The sequence below is a fragment of the Mytilus edulis genome, chromosome 1 (genome assembly GCF_963676685.1).
Source record: "Mytilus edulis chromosome 1, xbMytEdul2.2, whole genome shotgun sequence".
Classification (NCBI taxonomy): Eukaryota; Metazoa; Mollusca; class Bivalvia; order Mytilida; family Mytilidae; genus Mytilus; species Mytilus edulis.
In genome coordinates this window covers 109,293,261-109,307,326 of record NC_092344.1, presented here as the reverse complement: position 1 = coordinate 109,307,326, position 14,066 = coordinate 109,293,261, and the positions used below count along the sequence as shown (strand labels likewise).

General features: G+C 37.8%; 1 protein-coding gene across 4 annotated transcripts in view; it reads left to right on the top strand.

The window, feature by feature from the left end:
* LOC139517467 (WASH complex subunit 5-like) overlaps positions 1-14,066 on the top strand; it is a 55,656-nt gene that overhangs the window by 3,858 nt on the left and 37,732 nt on the right. The window contains exons 4-9 of one of the 4 annotated variants that reach the window (XM_071308575.1): positions 2,463-2,563; positions 3,039-3,161; positions 3,475-3,700; positions 4,013-4,126; positions 4,979-5,121; positions 13,044-13,078. In XM_071308575.1, the coding sequence (XP_071164676.1) occupies positions 2,463-2,563; positions 3,039-3,161; positions 3,475-3,700; positions 4,013-4,126; positions 4,979-5,121; positions 13,044-13,078 (742 nt within the window). Of the gene's footprint in view, positions 1-2,462; positions 2,564-3,038; positions 3,162-3,474; positions 3,701-4,012; positions 4,127-4,978; positions 5,157-8,723; positions 8,759-9,947; positions 9,983-13,043; positions 13,079-14,066 lie in introns of all 4 variants that reach the window. The other 3 variants (XM_071308584.1, XM_071308593.1, XM_071308566.1) reach the window with 3 other exon arrangements.

The following is a 14,066-nucleotide window of genomic DNA, read 5'->3' as shown; positions in this document are numbered from 1 at the left end:
AAAGTATCTTTAACTTGAGGTTCCTGATTATGACAATCACTTGCACATCTGACTTTGGACATGTACATAAACATGTTAAGTTCCTGACTAGGCAACCGAACATGTCAGTCTCCTGACTTCTGACAGACACATAAACATGCAATGTTGTTGACTTAGAACAGATACTTGAACATTTCAATTTGGGATTCTGAGAAGGGACAAACAAATGAACATGTGAGGCTCTAGACTTATGAGTCACATGTACATGTGAGATTTTTTACTTGGAACAGGTGAAGGAAGCTCCTGACTTGTAACAGGCATATGAACATATGGCTGATCTTGTAACTTGTGAAATAAATATAAATGACTGATTGAGATTACTGTATTTGATACTCAGTCCTGTATACAATTCAATTTTGCACTGGTTGGTATATCGTCAGACTTTTGATTTCTTTAATGTGTTTCCATATATTGACACTAAAACATTCATTTATTACAAATAAGTAATCTCTAAATTAATGTTTTCCTATTTGAATAAAAGTAGTTGGCGTGAAGAATTTTGTCTCGTTCAAAAAGTCTTAGAAATATTTGATGATCAAAGATAAAGATTTTCTAACATTTGCATAGACATTGCCCTTTTGAAATTCATTATACTTTACCGGACAACTACAAATTTACTATTTGGTAATTTAGAAATGTAAACAGGGCAACATCGTAAAGGAAGAAAACAATTTCAAAGTAATGCTTTATCAATGCAAAAACATTTAAGCATTTATAGATATCTCACAAGTTACAAGATCGGTTAAATACCAAAACATATTTTTTCCAGCGATTTGTATACCATTCCTAATCCTTGTGAAAAATACAACAAAAAAAATACACAGTTTTGTTTTAAGTTTGTTATCAGTATTCTCCCTCTAAATCTTTACATGTTATACCAGGAACAATTTTGACTGGCCAAATCAGAAAAGTATATTTTCCTACATCTTATTTTATCAAATCCAAAGTTGTAGAATGAGCTTTCACAAACTAATAATCTTTCTATTATATTGTATTTTCATTATTTATCTCAAAATGTATATATGAACAAATAATACAGACATGTAAATTTGGACATCTATACACTTATAGATTAAGCCTCGGTCACACCTTACCGGATAGCTCGAACGGATGCCTAATGGATAACTTTTTTTCAATCCGCTCATGTCCGTTAGACGTCCCTTCTTATCTGTTAGACGTTCGTTCATATTCGTTGCATGTCCATTAAGCTTACGTTTTATCCGTCGACGTCCGTTCTGTCCGCTGGAAACTTTTGAGCATGTTCAAAACTTTGAACAGACGTCCAACGGATAAAATGTCCGTTGAAAGTCCATTAGGCGTTCCTTTTGAAAGGTACTCGGCCGTTTCGTTTCGGTTTTGTATCCGTTACATTTCCGTTATTCATCCGTTGCAGGTCTGGAGGATAAATTTACCAATGGACTTCTACCAGACGTTTAACAGATAAAACGGATGTTGAACAAATGAGAAACGGACTTCTACCGGACGTATTTATACGGATAAAACGGATGATGAACGGATTTGAAACGGATAAATGCTAATTGAAACTTTTGCGTCAGAAATGCCAATTATTGGTATGTCAGATTTCTTAAGGTTCATGAATTCTTAATATTCATAATCAATCTTGTAGAGTAAGTGCACGTCTTCATAATCAAGGAGCTCTTATTCAGTTCAGACACTGCCAAACCAAAACCAGTTACACAGAAACATTTGAATATTTATGCGATTTATATATACATGTATTATTATTGAAACCTTTAATTTTTCCGTATATCTTGTTCATCCGTTTTATCCGGTACGCTTCCATTAGGTGTCCGTTTTATGCGGTACTCGTCCGTTGAATGTACGGTCGACATCTGTTTTGTCCAGTACGTTTCCGTTTCTCGTACATTGCATTTCCGGTGTGTGTCTGTTATGCATTTGTTACACATCCGTTGTATTTGGTCAGTACATCAACAGACCCCCAATGGATAACAATTTTGTCAACGGACAACTTTTATTTTCATCCGTTAGGCGTCTGTTCCTGCTATCCGGTAAGGTGTGACCGAGGCTTTATATATGACAATATAAATTTTGGAAGTATATAAACATTTTCAACTGTATAACTCTGGTTTATCTATTTACCTTTGCAGTACCAGTTGCCATAAGAAAATCACAAATTTTCTCAAATATTGTTTAATAAGAATAAGGTTTGTACATCACTGTAAGGTGTCAAATCAAAATAATATAATAGCCTTTCAAAACCTCATAACTATTTTGACTGCTGTATAACATATGTTTCCTAACTGTTGACAGATACACGGAGACTAAGTATATGATACTGTATTTATATTCTTCATATGTTTACTAATGATTTCTTCAAATGATGGTTAAAAATAAGTTGCTGAAATGTTGTACATATTTTGATATTTTGGTTTTTTTTACAGTGTGAGGCTTTGTTTTTATATGGTGTAATGTTACTCATAATTGATACAAGAATAGAAGGTATTATTAGAGAAAGAATACTGGTTTCTTATTATAGATATAGGTAAGAAATTTTTAATACTGGTGGGTTGTCACTTTATGTTACAAAAATTGATATGTTTATATTATTATTACTGCCCGTGCAGATGACCATATCTTCACACCTTATTTCCTTTAATCTCATAATAAAAAAATGTTTTATATTTTGTCTCTCACTTTTAAACTGGATGCATCTTTGTATGTATCTCTTTTAAACACCTGCATGTTGTCTTTTTAGGCTTAAATTATCTTCCTTTGTTGACCTTTTCTAAATTCCTTGAACTCAGTTTTCATTTAAGAGTGAAAATATAAAAATGGTAGAAATTTGATTTTAAAATTTTATCTTTAAAAAGAATTTTGAAAATGCAAAACTGTTTGTGTTATTTTAGCTGTAAAAAAATTTAAAAGTGATCTGTTTGCTGACAAAAATATCCAAAACTGGGTCAATTTGCTTTTAAATTGAGGAAATTTCTTATACTAACAATGTTCTTCCTTTACAGTGCCCAGAAAGCTGCTGCTGGTGATTCTAACATAGATGATGTTTGTAAACTATTAAGAAGTACTGGATTCTCTAATGCACCAGGTGCTAAAAGACCTCCAAATTATCCAGAGTCATACTTTAAGTAAGTACTAAGTCATACTAAACAATAATTATATACTTTAAACTTCCCAGAATCATACTTTAATTTAGACCTGAACAACTCAGAGGCACACTGTAAATTCAGAATTAAATCTGTGCACTAATTGTAAATCTTTGCAATTGACAACAAGAAAAAATATGAGATTACTTACATATACAAATAATATCAAGCTGCCAAAAATCAACCTTATCTTAAAAAAACTCCATATTGTTGCATCTTTTGGGAAAAGTCTTAGGCATTGCTCATTTGTATTTAATTTTTTTTAGCTTACATAGCATTTTCCTATATCTTTCAGTCGAGTACATATCAACAGTGACTTTATCAACATGGTGATTGGTCGATTGAGGTCAGATGATATATATAATCAGATATCAGCCTATCCTCTACCAGAACATCGCTCTACAGCTCTGGCTACACAGGCATCCATGCTTTATGTTATTCTATATTTTGAACCTGAAATTCTACATAACCAACAAGCCAAAATGAGGGAGATAGTAGATAAACATTTCCCAGATAATTGGGTAAGAAATTATATATAGCAATGTCACCAGACTAAAGTTAAAGAAAGAACATAACATAAGTCATCTATTATATTTATCATTTATCAAACAGAATATATTATAAATGAAGCATATCTAACACAAATTTGTGTATTTGAATGTTTAAACGGGGGTAAAAGTAATATCCAGATCAAACACATTTGACATCACAAAGACATGATATGGGATTTTACAAAGAGCTACATGTAATTAGCAGAATGATACAATCACATGGAAGAAAGATAAGTCCTATACATTTTCCCAACTATTAATTTTAAATGAATTATATTACAGGTAATCAGTGTATACATGGGAATGCCAGTCAACCTGTTAGATGCCTGGTCAACATACAAAGCAGCATCAACAGCATTAAACAACACATTAGAAACGGGAAATGTCAGAGAACAGGTATGTAACTTTTTATTTAATTAAAACAGCAACAGAGTTCTGTCACCTGAATAGAAGATTTATTTTCAGATGGGAGATGTATGAATGTTTCTTTTCACTTTTTTTTAAGAATGTATAACTACAATTTGTTAAATGAACATTTTGAAATTACCTTATCCCAAAAAACAGTTTAGGATTAATGCAACAAGATTTTAATCACCAATTTAGGCATTATGTATTTCTGTCTGTGCGTCTGTTTGTTTGTTCATTCCTTATTCTTTCGTCTACCTGTCCCACTTCAGGTTGAAGATTTTAGTTAAGTTTTTGGTCAACATAGTTTTTGGTGAACTTGAAGTCCAATCAACTTGAAACTTTGTTCATATGTTCCTTATGATCAGATCTTTCTAATTTTAATGCCAAATTAGAGTTTTTAGCCCAATCATGGTCCATTGAAGAAAGAAAATGATAGTGCAAGTGAGGCATCATTGTACTATGGACACATTCTTGTTTTCTCACTTTTACTGGTTAATTAAATATCAAATTTTAAGTTGACATAGGAAAATACTACAAAAAATCTTCACCTTTAAAACCTTTCTAGAATAAGTTGAATACGATTTTATAAACATTGCCAGATGAAATTCAGGCTTCATGGAGCTACTATGATATATTAATGAAATATAATTTTGAATACTTTTATGCTTGTAGTACTACAAAATGTATATGATATATTCTAATGGTTAAATTGTTTAAATACAAATAATCATATATTGCATTGCAATAAGAAGTAGATAAGATAATAAAAATCAAGTTAATTATATGAAACAAATGCAATCAATACACAATATAAACTATGTAAATTTCTTTATTTATTAGGCTACAAAATATGCCAATAAAGTAGTGAAGCTGCACACTCCATTAGAGAAGTATCTTAAAGAAGGTGTTCTGACAGAAGAGTTCGTACTGGACAATATACCAAAGATGATGAATGTTATGAGGGACAGCAATGTTACTCTCAGGTGGCTAATGTTGCATACATCAGCTCTCTCTCCTAGTAAGTGTGTAATGAGTGGTCACGGCACCACAATGTTTTGGACGTATCGATAATAAAGGCGAGTAAACACAAAAGCGTCTTCAATGTTTCGTATGCTTTACTAGAGTCTAAGATATACAAAGAGACGTCGGCAAGTGACGACGTTGCGGGCCTATTGTTACGTAAATGGCGGTAAAATGTTTAGCAAATAAAAGAGTATAAAATACTAAACTGAAACTATAACTAATTCACAACAGACAGCAATGTTACTCTCAGATGGCCAATGTTTTATACATCAGCTCTCTCTCCTAGTAAGTGTATTATGAGGGATAGCAATGTTACTCTCTGGTGGCTAATGTTACATACATCAGCTCTCTCTCCTAGTAAGTGTATTATGAGGGACAGCAATGTTACTCTCTGGTGGCTAATGTTACATACATCAGCTCTCTCTCCTAGTTAGTGTATTATGAGGGACAGCAATGTTACTCTCTGGTGGCTAATGTTACATACATCAGCTCTCTCTCCTAGTTAGTGTATTATGAGGGACAGCAATGTTACTCTCTGGTGGCTAATGTTACATACATCAGCTCTCTCTCCTAGTAAGTGTATTATGAGGGACAGCAATGTTACTCTCCGGTGGTTGATGTTGCATACATCAGCTCTCTCTCCTAGTAAGTGTATTATGAGGGACAGCAATGTTACTCTCTGGTGGCTAATGTTACATACATCAGCTCTCTCTCCTAGTAAGTGTATTATGAGGGACAGCAATGTTACTCTCTGGTGGCTAATGTTACATACATCAGCTCTCTCTCCTAGTAAGTGTATTATGAGGGACAGCAATGTTACTCTCCGGTGGTTGATGTTGCATACATCAGCTCTCTCTCCTAGTAAGTGTATTATGAGGGACAGCAATGTTACTCTCAGATGGCCAATGTTTTATACATCAGCTCTCTCTCCTAGTAAGTGTATTATGAGGGATAGCAATGTTACTCTCAGGTGGCTAATGTTACATACATCAGCTCTCTCTCCTAGTTAGTGTATTATGAGGGACAGCAATGTTACTCTCTGGTGGCTAATGTTACATACATCAGCTCTCTCTCCTAGTAAGTGTATTATGAGGGACAGCAATGTTACTCTCCGGTGGTTGATGTTGCATACATCAGCTCTCTCTCCTAGTAAGTGTATTATGAGGGACAGCAATGTTACTCTCTGGTGGCTAATGTTACATACATCAGCTCTCTCTCCTAGTAAGTGTATTATGAGGGACAGCAATGTTACTCTCTGGTGGCTAATGTTACATACATCAGCTCTCTCTCCTAGTAAGTGTATTATGAGGGACAGCAATGTTACTCTCCGGTGGTTGATGTTGCATACATCAGCTCTCTCTCCTAGTAAGTGTATTATGAGGGACAGCAATGTTACTCTCAGATGGCCAATGTTTTATACATCAGCTCTCTCTCCTAGTAAGTGTATTATGAGGGATAGCAATGTTACTCTCAGGTGGCTAATGTTACATACATCAGCTCTCTCTCCTAGTTAGTGTATTATGAGGGATAGCAATGTTACTCTCTGGTGGCTAATGTTACATACATCAGCTCTCTCTCCTAGTAAGTGTATTATGAGGGACAGCAATGTTACTCTCAGATGGCCAATGTTTTATACATCAGCTCTCTCTCCTAGTAAGTGTATTATGAGGGATAGCAATGTTACTCTCAGGTGGCTAATGTTACATACATCAGCTCTCTCTCCTAGTTAGTGTATTATGAGGGATAGCAATGTTACTCTCTGGTGGCTAATGTTACATACATCAGCTCTCTCTCCTAGTAAGTGTATTATGAGGGATAGCAATGTTACTCTCAGGTGGCTAATGTTACATACATCAGCTCTTTCTCCTAGTAAGTGTATTATGAGGGACAGCAATGTTACTCTCTGGTGGCTAATGTTACATACCTCAGCTCTCTCTCCTAGTAAGTGTATTATGAGGGACAGCAATGTTACTCTCAGATGGCTAATGTTACATACATCAGCTCTTTCTCCTAGTTAGTGTATTATGAGGGACAGCAATGTTACTCTCCGGTGGCTAATGTTACATACATCAGCTCTCTCTCCTAGTAAGTGTATTATGAGGGATAGCAATGTTACTCTCTGGTGGCTAATGTTACATACATCAGCTCTCTCTCCTAGTAAGTGTATTATGAGGGATAGCAATGTTACTCTCAGATGGCTAATGTTACATACATCAGCTCTCTCTCCTAGTAAGTGTATTATGAGGGATAGCAATGTTACTCTCTGGTGGCTAATGTTACATACATCAGCTCTCTCTCCTAGTAAGTGTATTATGAGGGATAGCAATGTTACTCTCAGGTGGCTAATGTTACATACATCAGCTCTTTCTCCTAGTAAGTGTATTATGAGGGACAGCAATGTTACTCTCTGGTGGCTAATGTTACATACATCAGCTCTCTCTCCTAGTAAGTGTGTTATGAGGGACAGCAATGTTACTCTCCGGTGGCTAATGTTACATACATCAGCTCTCTCTCCTAGTTAGTGTGTTATGAGGGACAGCAATGTTACTCTCTGGTGGCTAATGTTACATACATCAGCTCTCTCTCCTAGTAAGTGTATTATGAGGGACAGCAATGTTACTCTCTGGTGGCTAATGTTACATACATCAGCTCTCTCTCCTAGTAAGTGTATTATGAGGGACAGCAATGTTACTCTCAGGTGGCTAATGTTACATACATCAGCTCTCTCTCCTAGTAAGTGTATTATGAGGGACAGCAATGTTACTCTCTGGTGGCTAATGTTACATACATCAGCTCTCTCTCCTAGTAAGTGTATTATGAGGGATTGCAATGTTACTCTCAGATGGCTAATGTTACATACATCAGCTCTCTCTCCTAGTTAGTGTATTATGAGGGATAGCAATGTTACTCTCAGGTGGCTAATGTTACATACATCAGCTCTCTCTCCTAGTAAGTGTATTATGAGGGATAGCAATGTTACTCTCTGGTGGCTAATGTTACATACATCAGCTCTCTCTCCTAGTAAGTGTATTATGAGGGATAGCAATGTTACTCTCAGGTGGCTAATGTTACATACATCAGCTCTCTCTCCTAGTTAGTGTATTATGAGGGATAGCAATGTTACTCTCCGGTGGCTAATGTTACATACATCAGCTCTCTCTCCTAGTAAGTGTATTATGAGGGATAGCAATGTTACTCTCAGGTGGCTAATGTTACATACATCAGCTCTCTCTCCTAGTAAGTGTGTTATGATGGATAGCAATGTTACTCTCAGGTGGCTAATGTTACATACATCAGCTCTCTCTCCTAGTAAGTGTATTATGAGGGACAGCAATGTTACTCTCCGGTGGCTAATGTTGCATACATCAGCTCTCTCTCCTAGTAAGTGTGTTATGAGGGACAGCAATGTTACTCTCCGGTGGCTAATGTTACATACATCAGCTCTCTCTCCTAGTAAGTGTGTTATGAGGGACAGCAATGTTACTCTCAGGTGGCTAATGTTGCATACATCAGCTCTCTCTCCTAGTAAGTGTGTTATGAGGGACAGCAATGTTACTCTCAGGTGGCTAATGTTACATACATCAGCTCTCTCTCCTAGTAAGTGTATTATGAGGGACAGCAATGTTACTCTCCGGTGGCTAATGTTGCATACATCAGCTCTCTCTCCTAGTAAGTGTGTTATGAGGGACAGCAATGTTACTCTCCGGTGGCTAATGTTACATACATCAGCTCTCTCTCCTAGTTAGTGTGTTATGAGGGACAGCAATGTTACTCTCAGGTGGCTAATGTTACATACATCAGCTCTCTCTCCTAGTAAGTGTATTATGAGGGACAGCAATGTTACTCTCCGGTGGCTAATGTTGCATACATCAGCTCTCTCTCCTAGTTAGTGTGTTATGAGGGACAGCAATGTTACTCTCCGGTGGCTAATGTTGCATACATCAGCTCTCTCTCCTAGTAAGTGTGTTATGAGGGACAGCAATGTTACTCTCTGGTGGCTAATGTTACATACATCAGCTCTCTCTCCTAGTAAGTGTATTATGAGGGATAGCAATGTTACTCTCAGGTGGCTAATGTTACATACATCAGCTCTCTCTCCTAGTTAGTGTGTTATGAGGGACAGCAATGTTACTCCCCGGTGGCTAATGTTACATACATCAGCTCTCTCTCCTAGTAAGTGTATTATGAGGGATAGCAATGTTACTCTCAGGTGGCTAATGTTGCATACATCAGCTCTCTCTCCTAGTAAGTGTATTATGAGGGATAGCAATGTTACTCTCAGGTGGCTAATGTTACATACATCAGCTCTCTCTCCTAGTTAGTGTATTATGAGGGATAGCAATGTTACTCTCTGGTGGCTAATGTTACATACATCAGCTCTCTCTCCTAGTTAGTGTATTATGAGGGATAGCAATGTTACTCTCAGGTGGCTAATGTTACATACATCAGCTCTCTCTCCTAGTAAGTGTATTATGAGGGATAGCAATGTTACTCTCAGGTGGCTAATGTTACATACATCAGCTCTCTCTCCTAGTTAGTGTATTATGAGGGATAGCAATGTTACTCTCTGGTGGCTAATGTTACATACATCAGCTCTCTCTCCTAGTTAGTGTATTATGAGGGACAGCAATGTTACTCTCAGGTGGCTAATGTTACATACATCAGCTCTCTCTCCTAGTAAGTGTATTATGAGGGACAGCAATGTTACTCTCAGGTGGCTAATGTTGCATACATCAGCTCTCTCTCCTAGTTAGTGTATTATGAGGGACAGCAATGTTACTCTCAGGTGGCTAATGTTACATACATCAGCTCTCTCTCCTAGTAAGTGTATTATGAGGAACAGCAATGTTACTCTCAGGTGGCTAATGTTTCATACATCAGCTCTCTCTCCTAGTAAGTGTATCATGAGGGACAGCAATGTTACTCTCTGGTGGCTACTGTTACATACATCAGCTCTCTCTCCTAGTAAGTGTATTATGAGGGACAGCAATGTTACTCTCAGGTGGTTGATGTTACATACATCAGCTCTCTCTCCTAGTAAGTGTATTATGAGGGATAGCAATGTTACTCTCAGGTGGCTAATGTTACATACATCAGCTCTTTCTCCTAGTTAGTGTATTATGAGGGACAGCAATGTTACTCTCCGGTGGCTAATGTTACATACATCAGCTCTCTCTCCTAGTTAGTGTATTATGAGGGATAGCAATGTTACTCTCAGGTGGCTAATGTTACATACATCAGCTCTTTCTCCTAGTTAGTGTATTATGAGGGACAGCAATGTTACTCTCCGGTGGCTAATGTTACATACATCAGCTCTCTCTCCTAGTTAGTGTATTATGAGGGATAGCAATGTTACTCTCAGGTGGCTAATGTTACATACATCAGCTCTCTCTCCTAGTTAGTGTATTATGAGGGACAGCAATGTTACTCTCAGGTGGCTAATGTTACATACATCAGCTCTCTCTCCTAGTAAGTGTATTATGAGGGACAGCAATGTTACTCTCAGGTGGCTAATGTTACATACATCAGCTCTCTCTCCTAGTAAGTGTATTATGAGGGACAGCAATGTTACTCTCAGGTGGCTAAAGTTACATACATCAGCTCTTTCTCCTAGTAAGTGTATTATGAGGGACAGCAATGTTACTCTCTGGTGGCTAATGTTACATACATCAGCTCTCTCTCCTAGTAAGTGTATTATGAGGGACAGCAATGTTACTCTCCGGTGGTTGATGTTGCATACATCAGCTCTCTCTCCTAGTAAGTGTATTATGAGGGACAGCAATGTTACTCTCAGATGGCTAATGTTACATACATCAGCTCTTTCTCCTAGTTAGTGTATTATGAGGGACAGCAATGTTACTCTCTGGTGGCTAATGTTACATACATCAGCTCTCTCTCCTAGTAAGTGTATTATGAGGGATAGCAATGTTACTCTCAGGTGGCTAATGTTACATACATCAGCTCTCTCTCCTAGTTAGTGTATTATGAGGGACAGCAATGTTACTCTCAGGTGGCTAATGTTACATACATCAGCTCTCTCTCCTAGTAAGTGTATTATGAGGGATAGCAATGTTACTCTCCGGTGGTTGATGTTGCATACATCAGCTCTCTCTCCTAGTTAGTGTATTATGAGGGATAGCAATGTTACTCTCAGGTGGCTAATGTTACATACATCAGCTCTCTCTCCTAGTAAGTGTATTATGATGGATAGCAATGTTACTCTCAGGTGGCTAATGTTACATACATCAGCTCTCTCTCCTAGTAAGTGTATTATGAGGGACAGCAATGTTACTCTCCGGTGGTTGATGTTGCATACATCAGCTCTCTCTCCTAGTTAGTGTATTATGAGGGACAGCAATGTTACTCTCCGGTGGTTGATGTTGCATACATCAGCTCTCTCTCCTAGTTAGTGTATTATGAGGGATAGCAATGTTACTCTCTGGTGGCTAATGTTACATACATCAGCTCTCTCTCCTAGTTAGTGTGTTATGAGGGATAGCAATGTTACTCTCAGGTGGCTAATGTTACATACATCAGCTCTCTCTCCTAGTTAGTGTATTATGAGGGACAGCAATGTTACTCTCAGGTGGCTAATGTTACATACATCAGCTCTCTCTCCTAGTTAGTGTATTATGAGGGATAGCAATGTTACTCTCAGGTGGCTAATGTTACATACATCAGCTCTCTCTCCTAGTAAGTGTATTATGAGGGACAGCAATGTTACTCTCAGGTGGCTAATGTTACATACATCAGCTCTCTCTCCTAGTAAGTGTATTATGAGGGACAGCAATGTTACTCTCAGGTGGCTAATGTTACATACATCAGCTCTCTCTCCTAGTAAGTGTATTATGAGGGATAGCAATGTTACTCTCAGGTGGCTAATGTTACATACATCAGCTCTCTCTCCTAGTTAGTGTATTATGAGGGACAGCAATGTTACTCTCAGATGGCCAATGTTTTATACATCAGCTCTCTCTCCTAGTAAGTGTGTTATGAGGGATAGCAATGTTACTCTCTGGTGGCTAATGTTACATACATCAGCTCTCTCTCCTAGTTAGTGTATTATGAGGGATAGCAATGTTACTCTCTGGTGGCTAATGTTACATACATCAGCTCTTTCTCCTAGTTAGTGTATTATGAGGGATAGCAATGTTACTCTCTGGTGGCTAATGTTACATACATCAGCTCTCTCTCCTAGTAAGTGTATTATGAGGGATAGCAATGTTACTCTCAGGTGGCTAATGTTACATACATCAGCTCTCTCTCCTAGTTAGTGTATTATGAGGGATAGCAATGTTACTCTCTGGTGGCTAATGTTACATACATCAGCTCTCTCTCCTAGTAAGTGTATTATGAGGGATAGCAATGTTACTCTCAGGTGGCTAATGTTACATACATCAGCTCTCTCTCCTAGTAAGTGTATTATGAGGGATAGCAATGTTACTCTCTGGTGGCTAATGTTACATACATCAGCTCTTTCTCCTAGTTAGTGTATTATGAGGGATAGCAATGTTACTCTCTGGTGGCTAATGTTGCATACATCAGCTCTCTCTCCTAGTAAGTGTATTATGAGGGACAGCAATGTTACTCTCAGGTGGTTGATGTTGCATACATCAGCTCTCTCTCCTAGTAAGTGTATTATGAGGGATAGCAATGTTACTCTCAGGTGGCTAATGTTACATACATCAGCTCTCTCTCCTAGTTAGTGTATTATGATGGATAGCAATGTTACTCTCAGGTGGCTAATGTTACATACATCAGCTCTCTCTCCTAGTTAGTGTATTATGAGGGACAGCAATGTTACTCTCAGATGGCCAATGTTTTATACATCAGCTCTCTCTCCTAGTAAGTGTATTATGAGGGACAGCAATGTTACTCTCAGATGGCTAATGTTACATACATCAGCTCTCTCTCCTAGTTAGTGTATTATGAGGGATAGCAATGTTACTCTCAGGTGGCTAATGTTACATACATCAGCTCTTTCTCCTAGTTAGTGTATTATGAGGGATAGCAATGTTACTCTCAGGTGGCTAATGTTACATACATCAGCTCTCTCTCCTAGTAAGTGTATTATGAGGGATAGCAATGTTACTCTCAGGTGGCTAATGTTACATACATCAGCTCTCTCTCCTAGTAAGTGTATTATGAGGGATAGCAATGTTACTCTCAGGTGGCTAATGTTACATACATCAGCTCTCTCTCCTAGTTAGTGTATTATGAGGGATAGCAATGTTACTCTCCGGTGGCTAATGTTACATACATCAGCTCTCTCTCCTAGTAAGTGTATTATGAGGGATAGCAATGTTACTCTCCGGTGGCTAATGTTACATACATCAGCTCTCTCTCCTAGTAAGTGTATTATGAGGGATAGCAATGTTACTCTCAGGTGGCTAATGTTACATACATCAGCTCTCTCTCCTAGTAAGTGTATTATGAGGGACAGCAATGTTACTCTCCGGTGGCTAATGTTGCATACATCAGCTCTCTCTCCTAGTAAGTGTGTTATGAGGGACAGCAATGTTACTCTCCGGTGGCTAATGTTACATACATCAGCTCTCTCTCCTAGTTAGTGTGTTATGAGGGACAGCAATGTTACTCTCAGGTGGCTAATGTTACATACATCAGCTCTCTCTCCTAGTAAGTGTATTATGAGGGATAGCAATGTTACTCTCAGGTGGCTAATGTTACATACATCAGCTCTCTCTCCTAGTAAGTGTATTATGAGGGACAGCAATGTTACTCTCAGGTGGCTAATGTTACATACATCAGCTCTCTCTCCTAGTAAGTGTATTATGAGGGATAGCAATGTTACTCTCAGGTGGCTAATGTTACATACATCAGCTCTCTCTCCTAGTAAGTGTATTATGAGGGATAGCAATGTTACTCTCAGGTGGCTAATGTTACA